Below are 19909 nucleotides of genomic sequence, written 5' to 3'. Positions count from 1 at the left end.
GAAATATAGTTTTGTTACGACAGATAACAGCTGATGAGACGAGCCACTCAGAAATATAGGTTTGTTACGACATGTTAACAGCTGATGGAACGAGACAATTCAGAAATAAAGATTTGCTACGACATATTTCGACTGATGGGACGAGACAACTCAGAAACAAAGTTTGCTACGACATATTTCGACTGATGGGACGAGCCCACTCAGAAATAAAGTTTTGCTACGACATATTTCGACTGATGGGACGAGACAATTTAAAAATATAGTTTTGCTACGACATAATACGACTGATGGGACGACCCAACTCAGAAAAATAGTTTTGTTACGACATATCACGATTGATGGTACAAGCCAACTCAATGATTTGTTTATTTCGACATATAACGACTGATGGGCGAGCCAAATTAGTTGTGTTACGACATATTACAGCTGATGCGACGAGACAACTAAGACATATATAATGCAAAGTCAGATACCAAAGCACATCTTGTATCTGAATACTTACGTGCATTCACGTACTATGTATTTCAACTAACTTTGCTTTTTTAGTTTAAGCATGTTGAAATACATTATACCATAGTGACTCATAGTGTTCTTTTATTGGAAATAAAGAAAAGAGAAGTAATTGTCCACCTGAATTCGATATGTCTTCATTAACTATGTTTATTTTATAACGAAATTCGTGGGACGCATTAATTGTATAACGACTTACCTTTTAAGTGTTTAAGCGTGACATTTGTTACTTATTCACGCGCTATTGAAGGTCATGGTATAAATTAAACGCTTCATGTCATTGATGTCTACCAATTTAGAAACAAAACATGGTTACAGCTCTGATAATTGACCAAATTTGTATAAGTTTTGTTACCAAATATGAATCCATTTTTGTTTGTATTCATATATGGACGTGCTCCCAAATAGCGAACTTACATTTGTATGTCCATATCGGAGAAAAGATATAATAGAAAACACCAAAATGCCCATTTTTAAACCAGATCTAGCCAGTTATTTCAATGGGAAGAATACAAAAACCTAACAATATTTTAACCACTTTATATAATATGTTTTCGGTTCTGTGTAAGGAGTACGCGAAATTTGTGCCACAGGAATTTGGCTCAGACCCCTTGTCCAAAAATAAACCATGTGTGTTTTCAATGAACGGGTCAATACCGTCAAAAAATAATAAGCTGACTCGACTGAAAACAAGTTGGGAAGAATTGTCTTAACAATGTATATAGTAGACTTGCTAAGATGAATTTCGTGAAATTACTGTTTCTTTGATTAAAACAAAGAGTAATAACACACTTCAAACAGATGATATAACATTGCTTAACTTTGTACATGTTTAATCATTTTTCAGGTATTTTTTTTTATTTTCCAAGTAATCTGGAAAATAGAAATTGTTTTTTTTTATAAAGAAATAGTAATTTGATTGTCATTTTATTGCATGCATTTTATAAATGATATGCATATAGCTCATATGCGTGAACTATCAATAAGAATGTTGGCCTAATTTTGAGACACACATATATATTACTACTCCTATATGAATGACGCATCGCCATCTTCAGCTCATTCATTTAAGCTAGACCAGAAATTGTAACGTTCATTCCTCCCTTATTAGTGCTTTTGTATTGAATGAGAGTTTAAAATACAACCTGCCTTATTTTTTACATTTTTTTAAATGCTATTAAAATAGATAAGTTTATTCACTTATATAAAAAAACAACATACGACTTCCGTAGTTCCAATGCAGTTAATATTAAATTGTAAGTACGAGTAAGTAAAAGACGTCATCCTATGTTATATTTAAAATCATTTACCATCCTTCTACAGATGCAATGCATGTCGAGTGCAGTTCGTTTAAGAATTGTTAGTTTTGTTAACAGTGTTAACAGTTAAGCAATTAATAAGGTTCGACGTATGTTTATATGCACATTGGTGAACAATACTGACGCAGCCAATCACTTTATTTGATAGTCACATCCATCCATGTTGTTTTGGAGGAACATTAGGGTGTTTCAGCCAGCTACTCTTCACATCTATGTTTGTATCACATGTTTTATTGCAAAATGCCATAGTGAACACAAAACAATAATGCTCAATTGTTGTTTGACTGAGGATTTTAACGAGGACAACTACTTCTACTAATCTTATCAAAAATACTTTTAAGCCAAAAAGTCCAAACAACAATGAAGCAGCTACATGGTGATATTTATATTCACCCATAGGAAATTGACAAGAAGAAGACTTCACCTCACCGTTGTCTTCTGACTCAATGAATATCTGCAATAAATAAAACTCAATCAATTAGACTAGTTTATTGCACTGTAAAGGAGCTTATTAACATGGGACACTATCTCAGTTCACAGGCTGTATAAATTGGTGTATGTGATACACTTAATGGTTTTATTGCAATCGATAAAGTGCATCAGTCATAATTTTATTTAATTTATTAAAAAAGTCAATAAACAACTAATAATATAGATTTCCAATGTAAATGAATACATATTTCAATTTCACAAAAACATAGTAAGTAGTACTGCCCGAAATAATTATGCATATACTCAAACATTTCTAAAGTAAAACATTGACATTATACAACTATCATGCAAAGATTGAAATGACACAATGACGAATTGCAGAAAATGATTAATGAATATACGATAATTTAGCCACATTCTTACAATTTTTAATGCAATTTTAGATGACCGATCACCTGAACATGGACTGCTATGATGTGTCCATCATTGATTACCGTACACAGGCAGTGATCGCCCGCATGTCTTCTATCACAAACTTGGTATCATACCACTCTCTACTAAAGCTTTGCTATTTTGAGTTTTATGTCACAATTTTGGCCCTTTATATAAATGACAATACCATATTGTTAACCATTATTTGTATCCAGAGGTTTGTACCATCCGAAAATCTCTTCGGTCACATAACGTGACTTGCGTACCATATTCACGATTTTAAAAGGAAAGGACGTCAACTAACCGGGTGTGAGTTCAACATTGAAATGATCAGATTGGATAGCCTAAGATATCTTCAAATTGTGATTGTTCTCATTGTATTCATTGTATGACCATTGTTTGCATGACTGTATAGACACATGTTACATAATAGTATGTTTTTGTTTTTTTAGTTTGGTAATTTTATGTTACCATGACGTACTAGTGGGGTGTTGGAATAAAAAATCTGAAGTCGAGTACAGGCGAGTGAAGCAGTGGTTCCGGACATGTATTAAGTCTGCATAAAATGTGCAATGTGCGGTTTTCCGTATCCTTGCATGAAGGAGGCAGGGGAAGGAGTTGGCATATTTTTGCTGAACCAATTGTCTGAAATGTGTATGACATTAATTGAAGAGCTTTACCATGTCCATGAATTGTTATCCCGTTTGTGTCACGCATTTATCGGATTTTTTATTACTGCTGTTTACCTGTTATTAGCCATCAAATACAATATACAATATTGCGGAACTCCAAAGTTGTGGTCAATCAGATCTTTATTATACCATAATTGAAGTATCTAATGCTCTTTCGTTCGTTTTAAATATTTGTTTGAGTTGTTTAAACCGAAATAAATTTTGCTCTTTAATATGTTTGAAAAGATACTCATTGGTGTAGCCATTTGACTTCTATAATCAAAACAAAAAGGCATATGAGTTGAGTGCAGTTCCAAAATTATTAATTTAGTTAAAATAATTAAACATTATAAATGTTTTGTTTTAAAAATTAGCTACTTGGCCACGCATTCTCCAATGAAAAAAGAGCCAAAATATCTTTATTTTTTATCTGTATACAAATCATATGGTTTTTTTTGTCTTAACAGTCAAATAAGTTAAACACAATTATGCAATATTATTTGCTGGAACCTACAGTGTATCCCTTTATTGTCGGTGAAGAAAATCAATAAAAATACTTAACTGCACCATTTCAAACTTAAGACAGCCGAAATGATCTTGAACGAAGACCTATTTATTTCTTTCCCATATATTTACCATAAAAATTTCCTTTCTGGGGAGTGGTCACAAATGATCGAAGTTGCCCCCCCCCCCCCCCTCCCCTCTGCAACACTCTGGACCGACCCGTCCTCACTTAGTATTGCTGTAAATTTAAAAAAAATGGAAAACTAAAAATGTATAGGTCGGAAATGTAATTATAACTATGGCAATAATGGATAAACGACTTGTCATGAAATACGCATGCTATGGTTACTGACAATATATCTTATTTAGTGGTTTTCTGGTCGAAAGGTAAAGCGGCTGACTGTTGACGTCAATGTATGTGTCGGAAGAATGATTTGCTTTAATAATGCAAATTAAACGAAAGGTATAACAGTTATTAGTTCGTGTCAACGACCTCCTTAGTTTTGTTTGACAAATAACCAGAAACACCAGCCTTGACATATCTTATCAACCTATGATAAATGATTTGTTAAAGCAGTATTATTTATGGCTGCACACGTCAGGTACCGAGAATGACATTATGACATTTTGTTGTTGATGTTAAAAGCTTTCATCATTGTTGTATAAACTCTTGTTCTCTAACTATGTTTACAATGCTCAAATGTGTAGTTGGTTAATGTTGGTTCAAGCTTTTTATCGAGGGGTTCTAAGCGAAAAGGTTCTAAGTGACATTAAATGAAGAAGAACCTTTTCGCTCTCACCACTCGATATGGATAAGCCAATCTTTTGATGATTCTAGAGATGTTTTGTTTTTAAAAAAATCAAAGCAAGTCTTTAAGACAAATAAAAAATCAAAATGTTTCTGTTTCTAATAAATGTCATAAACGTACACGATAAAAGCTGATGTATTTTTTATTATTATTATTTAAATGCATTATCATGTTAAACTCGTTTGACAGTGATGTTCAATAGAAAAAGGCATATGATTAAGGTACAGATAATAAGCCACTTAGCTATAAATTAAAAAAGGTCAGTATTTTTTATCTGAACCTAAATAATTTGCTCTTTCAAATGAGTTAATTTTAATAATGCATTAAAATTAAAAGAAGATATATAATTTGCATCAACCTAAATTGTCCGCCCTTAATTATCGTATGAACAAAATGAACATAATTATGAACATTATTTTCATAGGTTGCCAGATTACTATGTGCAAACACTTGTTATTTTTAGAAGGTGTAATAATCAATACCCAATTTAAACGCGTATATTGGCTAATGAACAACGTATTGATATGAAATGACGAATCGTTTGTACTAGTCAAATAAGTCCGGTGTGTATTTGTTATTTTTTTGTGCTGTGACATTTAATAAATGTTTTCGTATTAGCAATTGTGTTTATTTTGCTGAGATATAAAACATTTTTAGACATTTGAAAGATAGCGGTAAATTTAAATAAATTTGAAACCGTGAGGTATATAATGAATGGAATATTGTGAGAGGTCGCTTTTCTGATGACCTATATCACGTCTTGTTTTGTGAGCAAACACGTATCCATCTCGACCTGTGGTCTCGACGGATACTTGTTTACGCACCGATATTGACGTGACAATGGTCACAAAAAGCGTCCTATCATAATTGTCACCTTCATTTGTATTTCCGCTTTGCACTGACTTATTTATACTAAATTATACCTTGCATTACATATACATATGTGCGGAGTATACAATATTCAGCCTTCGTGCAATATGCGATGTCGTCGTTAAATACACAACAGATATACACAATACATGACGGAAGGTGCACATTTTGTTAAGGTGACGAAAAAAAAGTTTAATTTATATGTGAAATTGCAAAAGGGCCATATATATTAGTCCAACATTTGTATTCCTGTATTTATTTCAAGAATGTATTAACCATCACAACGACAAGCCGCTAAATGATGTTGAAATTCAAAATGAATTTTAGTATTATAACGTGCGCACTCTACAATAATAAGGATATGCAATGTATCAATCATGAGCGATATTATCATTATTTACGTTGAATGGTCAACAGATGGAATGCATAAGCAACCAAGTCTTTGTCATTTTATAATGTTACGTCACGTAATAGTGATTTTACTGGATTTCTTCCTCCCGCCGACAATTTGCTTTTTCAGAAAATAAGTAAATTATCATAGCACTCAATACATTCAGTTTATTAGTTAACTAATGCTTTCTTCGATAACAAAAGTGCTCTGAGTTCGTCATTTTAAAGATTCTGTTTCACATTTAGAATAACTGCTAAAATATCTGAAACGTAATTCTATGCGTTCATAAGTCTTAAGTCTTCCATGAAACCTAAATCTAAATAAACGTACACGCCTGTTGTGTGCATTTTTTTGGCATGTTTGTAAAGATTAATTCCAAGATTTTCCAAACACCCTGTTTTTCTACGAAAATTATTGATGTATTGTCATTGCAAAGGTGTCGTATTCGTTCGTGTCGGAAACATCGTCGGCCGTTGGTATCGGTCGCGTTTGTGTCGGAGTCGGCGTCGTCCGTGAAACATGTCATCTTCGGCCATGTTGTTTTCGGTGGGGTGTCGTTGTCGTTCGTGTCGGTGTCGTTGTCATTCCTGTCGTTGTCGTTCGTGTCGGTGTCGTTGTCGCTCATGTCGGTATCAGCGTTGTCCTTGTCCGTGTCAGCATCGTTCATGTCGGTGTCTTGCGTGTCGGTGGCATTGTCGTCCATGTCGGTGTCATCCGTATCGCTGGCTGTTCTGTTATTGTCAGTGTCGTCCTTTTCGGTTTAGTTCGCGTCGGTGTCGTCCGTGTCTGTGTCGGTGTCGTCCTTGTCGATGTCATCCATGTGGTTGTCATACTTGTCTTTGTCTGCGTCGTCCCTGTCGGTGTCGTCCGTGTCGTTGTCAATGCCGTCCTTGTCGGTGTCGTCCTTGTCGGTGTCATCCTTGTTGGTGTCATCCTTGTCTGTGTCTGCTTCATCCGTGTCGGTGTCATCCTTGTCGGTGTCATCCTTGTCGTTGTCCTCGTCGTCCATGTCGTCCTTGTCAATGTCGTCCTTATCGGGGTCGTCCTATTCGGTGTCAGCGCTGGCCGTGTCAGTGTCATTGTAGTCAGTGTCGGTGTCATGTCATAGCCCGCCGTTTCGGTGTCATAGTCAGCCTAGTCGCTGTCCTACTCAGCCTAGTCCTGTCATAGTCAGCCTAGTCGGTGTCATAATCAGCTTAGTCGGTCTCATTGTCAGGCTAGTCGGTGTCATAGTCAGCCTAGTCGGTGTCATAGTCAGCCTAGTCGGTGTCAGCGTCAGCTTAGTTTAGTCAGTGTTATAGTCAGCCTAGTCGGTGTCATAGTCAGCCTAGTCGGTGTCATAGTCAGCCTAGTCGCTGTCATACTCAGCCTAGTCCTGTCATAGTCAGCCTAGTCGGTGTCATAATCAGCTTAGTCGGTCTCATTGTCAGGCTAGTCGGTGTCATAGTCAGCCTAGTCGGTGTCATAGTCAGCCTAGTCGGTGTCAGCGTCAGCTTAGTTTAGTCAGTGTTATAGTCAGCCTAGTCGGTGTCATAGTCAGCCTAGTCGGTGTCATAGTCAGCCTAGTTGGTGTCATGGTCAGCCTAGTCAGTGTCATAGTCAGCTGAGTCGATATCATAGTCAGCCTAGTTGCTGTCATAGTCAGCCTAGTCGGTGTCAGCGTCTGCTTAGTAGGTGTCATATTCAGCCTAGTCGGTGTCATAGTCAACTTAGCCAGTGTCATAGTCAGCCTAGTCGGTGTCATAGTCAGCCTAGTCGGTGTCATAGTCAGTCGAGTCGGTATCATAGTCAGCCTAGTCGGTGTCATAGTCAGCCTAGTCGATGTCATAGTCAGCCTAGCCGGTGTCATAGTCGACATAGTCGGTATCATAGTCAGCCAAGTCGGTGTCATAGTCATCCTAGTCGGTGTCATAGTCAGCCTAGTCGGTGTCATAGTCGACCTAGTCGTTGTCAGCGTCAGAGTATGATAAGTACAGATTTCACAATTGTATATTATCGAATCATGTAAAAGCTTTACAGTATTGCACAAGTTATATGCATACATGTACATGTAAACTATGTATATCTATACACTACTGTTTATATATATATTCAGTTGTATGTATATCAATTCGATACATAAGTGCGCATTTTTTTATTTTTTTTTGCTTTTTTTCGCTATTGTCAGTACGTGCATTCTAATGAATCGCCAATTGTTTCAAAATCAAAACATTTTATTTGTTACGTTCGCAACACTGGCCATGACTTACTCTAAATTAAAGACACTGCATTACCATCATTTATTTAAAATGAAAACAATCGTATGGTTGTAGGAGGAAAACCAAACAAATATTTCAAAACCACATTACTCCCTTCCTAGTTTACATGACAACATTAACCCTTCCACAAATCAAAGTGCTGCTGACACTGATATGATTAATTAGCTTTCACTTTCTACCAAAAATCATAATTAACCTTAGAAACATTTCCTCATTTTCCCCTGCAAATAAGGTTGCATGCCACGTTGGTCAGACCGTCACACAGGTTGATAAAAACTGCACAACCCTAACAAACTACATTGATCGTTGGTTCTTCGTCGCAAAACCATGTAAGTAGTTGATAGCTTATTTATTAAACATGATTATTCGCTTAGCTAAATTTACGATTAAATTAAATTGTTGAAAAAATAACAGAACATAACTTAATGTGTTGTAGTATCACGTTTGTACACAATTATGGCATTTAAACAAAATTTAACTAATGATAAATATGGAAATCTCAACGTGACTTACAATCCCATTCATAGTGTTGTATTTGAGTCTTGCTGAGCCTTAGGTCTGGGTTAGGCTACGGTATACCCAATGGGCTTGCTGTTTTATACAATAAAGTGTACAGAGTGTAATCTTATACCAATCAATCGCTTTTAAGTTTTTAAACCAGTTTACATATCAATTTGTGATATATAGTCAATGATAAATGCCAGTTTGTGTGGACACGGGGTTGTGTTCTCAGAAAAGTCTAAATCTTATCCCACAATTAATCGTTATAATAATGTTTTGTTCAATTAGAAGCCAGTAGTTTTCCAATATATTTATTTCAGTCAATTATAAATCAGTAAGTCCAATTTCTCATTTAATGAAAATGAATTGATATCCTACTTCCTTAACTTTGAACAAATTATCATCAAAGCTTTCTATATTTCCAGCACCATGAAGGTCATAGCAATTCTGGCTCTGTTCGGTGCCATCGTGGCATGCCAAGCCTATCGTAAAAAGGGATATGGAGGTGACTATGACGATGGCTATAAAGGTGACTATGGCGATGGCTATCGAGGTGGTTATAAAGGTGGCTATCTAGGTGGCTATGGAGGTGGCAAAAAAGTTGGCTATGCAGGTGGTTATGCAGGTGTAGATAAAAGCGGCTATGGGGTTGGCATTGAAGGTGGTCATGGGAGTGTCTATGGTGGCAAATATGGAGGTGGCTATGACGGCTACAATGGCGGAAAATATGATAAATATAACAGAGGGCGTGGAGGAGGGTATGGCGGTGGCTACAGTGGCGGTTACGGCGGTGAAAATGGCGGCTACGGTGGTAACGGTCACGGTGGTGGCTTGAAAAAAATCCTGGGTCATGAAGGAGGATATGGAAGTTACGGTGGCGGCTTCGGCGATAACGGTGGTGGCCATGGTGGTTTCGGTGGCGGCTATGGCGGATACCATTCAAAAAGTACGTTTGAATAGTAAACAATTATGGCTTATAAAACTATGATCAATTGAAATTAATGAAATTGGTCATGCAATATTAATTTTATGAAATGCATTGTAACTATTGGCTACTATACGTTTACAGTTTTACAATGTGTTATACTTTTTGTTAAATGATCGAATTGATAAGATGGTTTACTATTCACCTTACATAGTATCCAAATTAATCTATGTATGTATGTGTTCATTATATTTATTTTTTTCTTTTCCAGAATACTAAAGACAGACCCCTCAATTGCATTGAATTCCAATTCCATTGACACCAGTCCTGTGTTTTTTATGATTTTCTATGTTGCAATAAATATTTCTAAATAACTACACTTTGTGTCACGTGACTATCTATCAACATAAACATCAACACCAGCCATAATTGAAAGTGAGTTGTCTCACTCGTTATATACGCATATAGAGTAGGCATCAAATGAGTATGTTGATAACAAGCTAGCAGGTTATTATCGGTTTGCATCATAATTGATAGCATGACCATATTAATGTACTAAGCTTGAGCGGGGAAGGTAAAGAACCACACATCAATTCTCTTCTCTTGTTTAAATGCGTGTAATCAATCATAGAATGGTGATAAGGCCAAAAATGAAAAAAATTCTCAAGATCGAGTTCTATCGGCACGAACAGACAAGACAATAGGTTGTATTATACTAAAATATTTGATGTTAAGAGACAGTGGTACATGACCTTACGATACGTATCACCTCACCATACTTCTGAATTCTACAGAAAGAGGAGTATCAACAGGATTTAAGTGTCCTTACTACAGCATCCTAGAAGGCTGTACAAGTATTTTGTAAGTATTATACTCTGAACTAGGGTTGTACAAAAAGATTTCGACAAGTGCTATTTCTCACCTTCTTTAATGCTATGAAGATTTAAAATAATATTCAGTTATAAAAAACAATTAATTTGAACAAATGTATTATACTATTTATCAATTATTTATTAAAATGTTGAACTTCTAACGTGAACACCAGGACGAGATACCATTTGTGCAATTTTTATCGATGAAACAAAAAGCCATCAACACTTTCAATCGAAAATTTGTAGGCAATATACTTCATTATTTCATGCGAGATTGCTTTTGGTATTATTTTGACAAAAATCGATTATTTCATTTTACTCGGACAGACAACTGTACTATTCATTATGTTAGCCATAGAAATAGAATGGGTGATATGACGTAAAAAATGATGACTTTGGTAGAGCAAGTGTTACAAACTTGTAAGCCAACTACCAGATTATAATTAGAGAGTGTACTCAGTGTGTGTATACCACGTGATAAATCATCAAACACTTCGACAAACCTTTTTCCAAAATACTGTTTTGACAATGCTCCGTCAGACGGCCGTTATGTGAAAAGGTTTGTCGATGTGTTTTAAAAAACTTAACTCTCAATCAAACTCTGGTAAAAGACCTAAGATGGGGCGCCGTAAGATGCGTAGACTGCGCTATGTTTCATTCAAAATGGTGAAAAAAAGTGGTATGCACACACTGAAAGTGAAACCTACGGTGGCTGGCAGAGTTGGCATACGTGCTATTTCTTTATCTCGTAAAAACAACTTACGTATCTTGTTTAAACGATTTTGTTACTCGTTCAAAAAACAACTTGGTATCTGGGTTCGCAAAGTAGAGGAGAAAAAATGCGAACAAATACTGCGGCATATTATCATCGACTCGCCCCTTGGTGCATTTTCGCTATGCTTCTTAGAGACAGTTTCGCCCTGCATGGTTAACCTCTTCGCCCTTTTCCCACAAAATGCGAAAGAAATCGAAATGGCAGAAATCACCCACCAAACGTCACAGTCTACATGTTCGTTTCTCGAACGACCTTCTAGGTGCCATCTTCTCTTCAACTTCTTCATACAGACCCATAAATAAACAATTACTATTACTTAATGCTAATATCAATCAGTCTGCTATGATATCATAATGTATTTCCGATCAAATAAAATAAATGATAGTTTTTGTTTAGTTTTTCTTTAATAAGTTATTCAATTGGTAAAATCCAGCCACCGTTTATAGTTTAGCCAACGAGCACGCGCAAACCGCTGAATAACTTAACTAATAAAACCAATTATTGAATTAAATGGTTCACCTCAGAAGCTTTTTAAATTGATAAATCAGTACACACATGCTGGAGGAGGACTTGGTCGTTAACACTCTTTCATTTAAGAATACGAAATGTTTTTCCCTGATATAACAGTAATTTATATGCTGGTCTGACAACATCCGACCATAAATGTGTCGTTATCGTCATCGTTTTGCTTAATGGGCAATTAACAGTATCACTAAACTCAAGCAAAAACAATGACAGAGCATTAAGCATCTTAAGAAAAAATATAATTGAATGGCGAAATACTCCTCGCAATTGTTTTAAAAGCAAGGCGATGTTTCGTCACTTAAAATATTCTGTAGCGCACATGAGGAAGAAGCCAAGCGAAGATTTTACTTAAGGTCATCTAACTGACTAAGAATATAAGTATCTTCCATGGCCGAGAGTGTAAGATAGGTTCATTCCGACCCGAGCGTACAGTCCTACAGTTTATGCCGCTACTGAGCATCAAGCTGATGCTCGGGCTTATCAGTGGAACTAAACTACCATAGCTGAAAAATTGACCACTTGACCCGATCCCTGCTGGGAGCTGTTTGCCTGACTAATTTGAGAGTAATAGCTGTTCTTGTCTTGAGATTTGGCCATTTTATGTTAGGAGGTTTTTCTTGGTATTTCAACTTTCGCAAACTTGATTATTAAAATAATATTGTTATCGATTGCTTTTGTATAAATTTTGTATATCATAATTATTATAATTATTATTATTATTACTTTTATTATTATTATTATTATTATTATTATTATTATTATTATTATTATTATTATTATTATTATTATTATTATATACGGTAGTCCAAAATCCACTATACTGACGTCCATCAAGTATCATTGTGCAATGTTTAAATGACGTCATAAAACAAGTTTGTCATGAATATAACATTTATTAGGAAATCATGTGTCTTTTAAGTGATTTAAACCATTGATATATATATTAATAACATGTTGATCCGGAATGTCTTATTCAACTGTTGTTGATGTTTCAAGATTTTGATTTCAGTCAGTAAGAGCCTCGTGCGACTTGAGTCGAATTCCATCTCCCTGATCAAAACGCACTACTTATAAGTTATTACCCTATTATACGATGCTTTAATATGTATGTTTCCTTTTTCGCAAAGAGAAAATAATATGGAGAAAATATATATATCTGGAAAAATGCTCTACATACATTGTATTACAGACAAAAGTTCAGTGACTGCTGTGATTATAAATTTACATTAACGGTGCATGTAGGAGTGCAAACGATCAGAAGAAGTTGGATAATTTTAAATATTATAATATATTAAAATAAAATGAGTCATATAACATTCAAATATACTGGTATGGCATCAAAAGTCCGGACATAGAGGTTTAAGATACATTATTGCTTTGTTGTGATCATTTCTCAAATGATGATATTGAACTGCTTTGAAAAAAGTATTATATATATTGAAATAAGGTAGCAATGTTGTATGATAATTCCAAATATATATATATATATATATATATATATATATATATATATATATATATATATATATATATATATATATATATATATCATATGGAAAGCTTACATGCAGTGTGTATAATGTTTAATCACTCTTCTAATGAAGAATGTTCTCACACAACAATGCAAATTAACAAGAGAAATCTTACAAAGAAAACAAACGTTGATTTAACTGTGTCAGTAAAGAAGATTTTAATCACTGTTTCAAAAGCTACATTTAAGGAAATGAATTTTCTAGAAAATTACATAAACGAAGATACACAAACACAAAGAGGGCTTATATAATTCACATGAAAAGTGGGTAATGATGTTTTTTGAAATGCATTTTAGCAGAGACCGCAATGTCAATGCATCAATAGAAACCTATGAAAATTCAGTTTCAACATCAAGGTAACATAGTGCTCAGATTAAAAAATTTAAGTTGTAAGCTGTGTTACTTTTTTCAAAGTAATAAGAATATCTAAGTACATCAATATATGATCGGATTTCTTGGCAAATGGTTAAAATATTACATTTCTTTTAATATTACATCTTATGCCCCCATAAAATGGGGGGCATATAGATTTGCCCTTGGTCGTCCGTCTGTCTGTGATTCCGTCTGTAGGTAATATGCCAACTTGTGTCACTTAAAACTCGAATATATCACCTAAAGTCCAGAAACCTCGGGCGCTATTTAGGTAAGGAAGTTTTGAATCTGGGGTTCGTTTCCCACTGCATTTAGTAAAACAAGAGTTATTATAATTTAATCAAAAAAGTATTTCACAGGAAAACATACGAACCTCAATCCAAGTGATCACTTCAGAGTTTACAAACTTTATACATGTACTTCATAATTATGAGACTGTTTGCATTTGGATAATGTTGCTATGATTTAATAGTGTTGAATTACGCGTGATCATCCTAAAGCGAAAAATAGCAATGTATCAAGTTTGCAGTATTTTTTTTCTTGTTCCAAAAATGCAGCAAAAGGAAGTATTAATTTTCATTTGTTGTGAAAATGGCGAAAAAAATATATTCTTTACATATAACCATATATAACAAACTTTATCATAACTGCATGATTGACACTGTTGAATAAACATGTAATACATAAATTATTATATTTAATTATATTTTATAAAACCTAAATATCCATTTCATTCAATTGTACATGTCATTGAGTATAATTGGGTTGATATTGATACTTTTGTAGTAAGTAGACAGCTAACGTTATCTTAATGAAAAGTATAAATAAAAATCCCATGTATAAAGTGATTCCGTTCGAAATTAAATCAAACGATAAGACTGAACATTTTTATTTTATTTACTTTAATGTTTCATTTCTTTGCTATGGAATCAATGATTATGTTTTTTTTTTATCATTTTCATGAATAGTTATATGGATATGCGATAGCACGTGGTTGTCATGGATATGCGTGCAGTTAATGTCAATAGTCAAATCGGTCTCTTTAAATAGTTCTAAGGAGAATGAAGCATTATTTCTTGAATGATGCGTGAAAACTGTTTTATGGTGACATTTGAAACGAGAAATAATTAATTAGCGTTCTAAATATTACCATAAGACAAGATTTCCTTGATGCTACTGACGACAGTCTTCAACAAGGGAGGTGATTACAATGTTGTGACAATTAAAAAGGAGTTCCATACGGGCATTTTATCTTCGCCTGTGGGCAAGATAAGAATATCTAGCATGGTTAAATTATTGGATCTACTAATGTGAGGTGGGAGAATATATTCTTGTTGACTGACACATTGGCAACGCTTAATCTGACACAGGAAGTTTGTATCGGATATGGGACAGTAGTCGGACCTGTAAACAACAAAATTAACATTCTTAATGATTAGGTCTAATACTTAATGATTGCCTATCTGCAATTTTATTGGCTGAAAATGTAGGTTGTATTCTAATTATTTTTATTATGTCTAGGGATACTGGTTTTACTATAATTTTCGATAAAGGATGACACGCTGTCATTTTTCTAATTATATTTCCTTTTCGATTAAGGGGAATATACTGCTTTTATCATTACGCCCCTCCTTCTACGACGGAAGGCAACCTAGTATGATTATTATTCTTATTCTTATTATGTCTCCTCTTCCAAGAAGGGAAACTGTTCTGTGGAATTATTCTTATTATGTCTCCTCTTCCAAGAAGGGAAACTGTTCTGTGGAATTATTCTTATTATGTCTCCTCTTCCACGAAGGGATGCTGTTTGTGGAATTATTCTTGTTATGTCTCCTCTTCCACGAAGGGATACTGTTCGTGGAATTATTCTTATTATGTCTCCTCTTCGACTAAGGGGAACATAATAACTCCTTCTTGTCAGTATTGGTCTTTTTTGTTGTTGTTATTGTTCAACAATCATTTTTATTTGGGGCAGAACTCGGAAACTCCTGAAAGGAATTGATTAAAACTAAGAACATCGATAGGTGGCAATGTGACGTTTTGTACCTTGCAATTATGAGTATGAGGGCACTTTAGTTGCTAAGCTATCTCCTCTTGTCCCCAACCTGAGCACGAGCATAAATTATGTCTTTGTCAAATTGTTTCATAGTTATTGTTGCATTGTACTTTGATTTTTTCTTACAAAGAGTTTGTACAAAGCATAACTATCGGGCGGAATTCAGTTTCATGATAAACAGCACAGAAATACTTACCATTGGGCACTTTTGTTCAAAGTTATCTCCGCTTGTCCTTGTAGTTAATAAAACAAAGTTTGCCTGAAACATAGATCAGAAACTACTGTAAGGAATTGAGTTAAACACTGAGCATTGACACAATACACTGTGAATGTTTGCACAAGGCAAGAATTGTTTCACCTGGTTACGTTGTTTCAGAGTTAATTCCTTTGTTCTGTAAATGTCTGCAACAAAATGTACATTTAGCATAACTTTGTAACTACTAAAAGGAATGGAATTCAAATTGACACAACACAATGTGAATTTATACAAAGCCTACAACCAAAAACGAATGAAAGAAATTTAATGATCCTTAGACAGATGACAATGTGACAGTGTACCATTCAAAAGAACTCTTGTTGTTGTTGTTGCGTTGCTGTTGTTGTTGTTGTTGTTGTTGTTGTTGTTATTTTGTTGTTTGTGTTGCTGCTGTTGTTGTTGTTGTTGCTGTTGTTGTTTCGTTGTTGTTGTTTTATTGTTTTTGCTGCTGCTTTGGCATAAGGACAAATAATAAATGATTTGTAAGTATACCGTTATATCACTGACTTACTATTATCACACGAGGAAACAACATTTTGAATTCAGGCTACATCAAAGGTGAAACAGGATTTAAGTAAATATAATGATTGAAAAAATCACATTATATTTATTAGCAAAAACATCAAAGAAATGCTGTTGCTGGAATGCATTCATCGCCTTCACAACATACTGATTGCATGCTACAATAGACGCTTATCAAACCAATGGTAAAACCCGCACACGTTTGTCTTGAAACTCAATAAATCAATAAACTTGTCGCCTCATCATAATAATTGGTTGTATTTGAATCGCAATATAAATCATAGTATCTATGAAAAGTGTGATATATCGTAAATAACGTTTATGGGTCATAAATTCAAGTGAAATGTTGAATTTCGGTGTTCACTAAGCAAATTTCCCTCTTAAAAGAACAGACTTCTTATTTTTAAATATTTTATCTGACCGAATTTTAACTATAAACCTATCAATTAGGCATTTTTGATCAATGATAAATTTAAAAAAAATACAGTGCCCTTTGAATAGTCTATATTGATTTTAACTCATCTTATAAAGATCTATTGAGTCGCTGTAATTTGTCTACCCTTCATGCTGGTTTGAAACACTTGCTATTGAAACTTTTATGTTCTTACATTGTATTTCACCAAAATATTGACATCATTTTGATAAATTTAATAAAAGAGCTATATATAGTTTTAGATTAACAAACACAGTTGACATTCCTAGGGTAAGAAATTTTAGATATGGCAGGAACGCGTTTCGTTTTGAGGCTGCCCAGATGTAGAACAACCATACAAATTGTTTTAGACAAGGAGAAAATTTTAAAGAATTCCAAAGACTGATACATATTTGGTCAGGACCAAAATGCAAGTGCTCCATGTCTGTTTTAAATTACACTGTACATTGTTTTAGAAGCAACTAGTGCTTTACAATGCTGGTAATCTTTATCACTCTTACTTTTATGTAGCCTGTAATAATTTTATCAGTATATTATTTTTAGAATAACATTTTGAGCTATATGGATCTTCATTCTCAAGAAGTTTTATTTTGCCTTTTTGACTGTATGATAAATGCGTTGTCTCAATGCATATGCATGTCACGTCCATTCTTTCGTGTTTTCTTTGTTGATTCTTGGATTGTGGCGGTTTTGAAAAAAATTGTGCGCGCTCTTGGGCAAGGTTTTTTCCGAGTTTTAAGTGTGTAATCTTATTTATACTCACACTAGGGCAAGGTTGTTTCCGAGTTTTAAGTGTGTAATCTTATTTATACTCACACTAGGGCAAGGTTGTTTCCGAGTTTTAAGTGTGTAATCTTATTTATACTCACACTAGGGCAAGGTTGTTTCCGAGTTTTAAGTGTGTAATCTTATGTACACTCACACTAGGGCAAGGTTGTTTCCGAGTTTTATGTGTGTAATCTTATTTATATTCACACTCGGGCAAGGTTATTTCCGAGTTTTAAGTGTGTAATCTTATTTATACTCACACTAGGGCAAGGTTGTTTCCGAGTTTTAAGTGTGTAATCTTATTTATACTCACACTAGGGCAAGGTTGTTTCCGAGTTTTAAGTGTGTAATCTTATTTATACTCACACTAGGGCAATGTTGTTTCCGAGTTTTAAGTGTGTAATCTTATTTATACTCACACTAGGGCAAGGTTGTTTCCGAGTTTTAAGTATGTAATCTTATTTATGCCCAAACTCGGGCAAGGTTATTTCCGAGTTTTAAGTGTGTAATCTTATTTATACTCACACTCGGGCAAGGTTGTTTCCGAGTTTCAAGTGTGTAATCTTATTTATACTCACACTAGGGCAAGGTTGTTTCCGAGTTTTAAGTGTATAATCTTATTTATACTCACACTAGGGCAAGGTTGTTTCCGAGATTTAAGTGTGTAATCTTATTTATACTCACACTCGGGCAAGGTTATTTCCGAGTTTTAAGTGTGTAATCTTATTTATACTCACACTAGGGCAAGGTTGTTTCCGAGTTTTAAGTGTATAATCTTATTTATACTCACACTCGGGCAATGCCCATTTGGCGAGTGCTCCGATAAGGTTGTTTGTCATATGAGGTTATTGGAGCATAATGCACAGGCAGAATGTTACCCTGGAAAGAACTACCCTGGTTCTTTTACGTGCACCAGTGTATAGTACTGTCACACAAGACCACAATTTAACGTCCATCCCTTCCCTTGAAACAATAGTACAAAGAATACGAATAAGAAATACACCATTTTGAACTAATACAACCTTAAACATGCATGTGTGAGGTCCTACATGTCATCAATTTCAATTAAATGCATGTACGTTTATTTTGATTCAGGTTTCATGGAAAACTTGTGTTAGGACTTAGCCGAACGCATATAATTATGTTTCAGCAAAGTCTTTAGGGTTTGTGTGGATTGCGCTTCGAGTAGCGCATCCTTTGTCAAATTATAAATACCCCCCTGAACGAAATATGTCATCAGATAACTTGCTTACCGGAGACTGCGAGTTGAAAGATAAAGAAGAATATCAATTCAACTGAATGTTATTAAATGCTTGAACCATTCTGTTGAGTATGATAACATACAATTTAACCAGTCGACTCTCTTTTAAAACATTGTAATATCATATTGTTTGAAATGTAGAAGAGATTAAACTTTTATTTTTTTATTTTTTTTTATTTTTAGTTCTACACCAAAATAATACATAGTATGAAACTGTTTTGAATGTCACCTTTAAATAGATCAATTACTGTTTATGTCGGTTCAATCAGCTACTATCGATAACGCTCGTTAGTCTTTGGCTGTTCTTCGTATGGAAAAGGCTATTGATATTTATGACTTTTATATCGTGCGTCTTCTATGCCTATCAATAACGCTCGTTAGTCCTCGACTGCTCTTCGTAAAGGGTATTAATAGTTTTAAACTGACTCATTAAAAAAGTATTATGGTACTTTCGTAGAAATAACTTTGGCCTATGAATATTCAAGCGAAAAGCTACAGAAACAAGCTCAGTAGCAAAAAAATAAACATAAACCCGGTTTAATGGCACTGGGTAAACGCCAAAGACATGTAACATAAAATCGCAAACAAGAAACATGGAAGAACAGCACAAAACTCCAAAAACAGCACAGTGCATACATGCTATATATAAAAAACTAGGTATGTTTATCAAGGATTGTTAGGTACTTGGAACGGTCAGTAAAATGTAAATTAATGTAAATGTCTTTCAACCTATATTTATGTTGAACTCCAAATGAGTTTTGTTATTAATACGTGCGCACTTTACAACAATAAGGACATAAAATGTATAAAATATGAGGGATATTATCATTATTTGCGATGTGTGGTGAAAAGATGGAATGAATAAGCAAACACGACTTTGACATCATTTATAAATGTATGAATGTTGCGTCACGT

At 34.5% G+C, this 19909-nt stretch overlaps 1 protein-coding gene across 1 annotated transcript; it reads left to right on the top strand.

Annotated features, from left to right (window-relative positions):
- The first annotated feature begins 9126 nt into the window (after positions 1-9126).
- On the top strand, positions 9127-9901 carry LOC128210539 (ctenidin-1-like). The gene is made up of 2 exons (XM_052914887.1): positions 9127-9643; positions 9894-9901. The coding sequence occupies exons 1-2, from the start codon at positions 9127-9129 to the stop codon at positions 9899-9901; spliced, it is 525 nt and encodes a 174-aa protein (XP_052770847.1).
- Positions 9902-19909: the final 10008 nt, after the last annotated feature.

Source organism: Mya arenaria, chromosome 12 (genome assembly GCF_026914265.1).
Source record: "Mya arenaria isolate MELC-2E11 chromosome 12, ASM2691426v1".
NCBI lineage: Eukaryota > Metazoa > Mollusca > Bivalvia > Myida > Myidae > Mya > Mya arenaria.
The sequence above is the reverse complement of the archived record's forward strand: the minus strand, read 5'-3'. Positions and strand labels throughout refer to the sequence as shown.

What these genes read in the sequence shown, in the direction of transcription:
- LOC128210539 (XM_052914887.1), top strand. Translation starts at nt 9,127, where the DNA reads ATGAAGGTCATAGCAATTCTGGCTCTGTTCGGTGCCATCGTGGCATGC.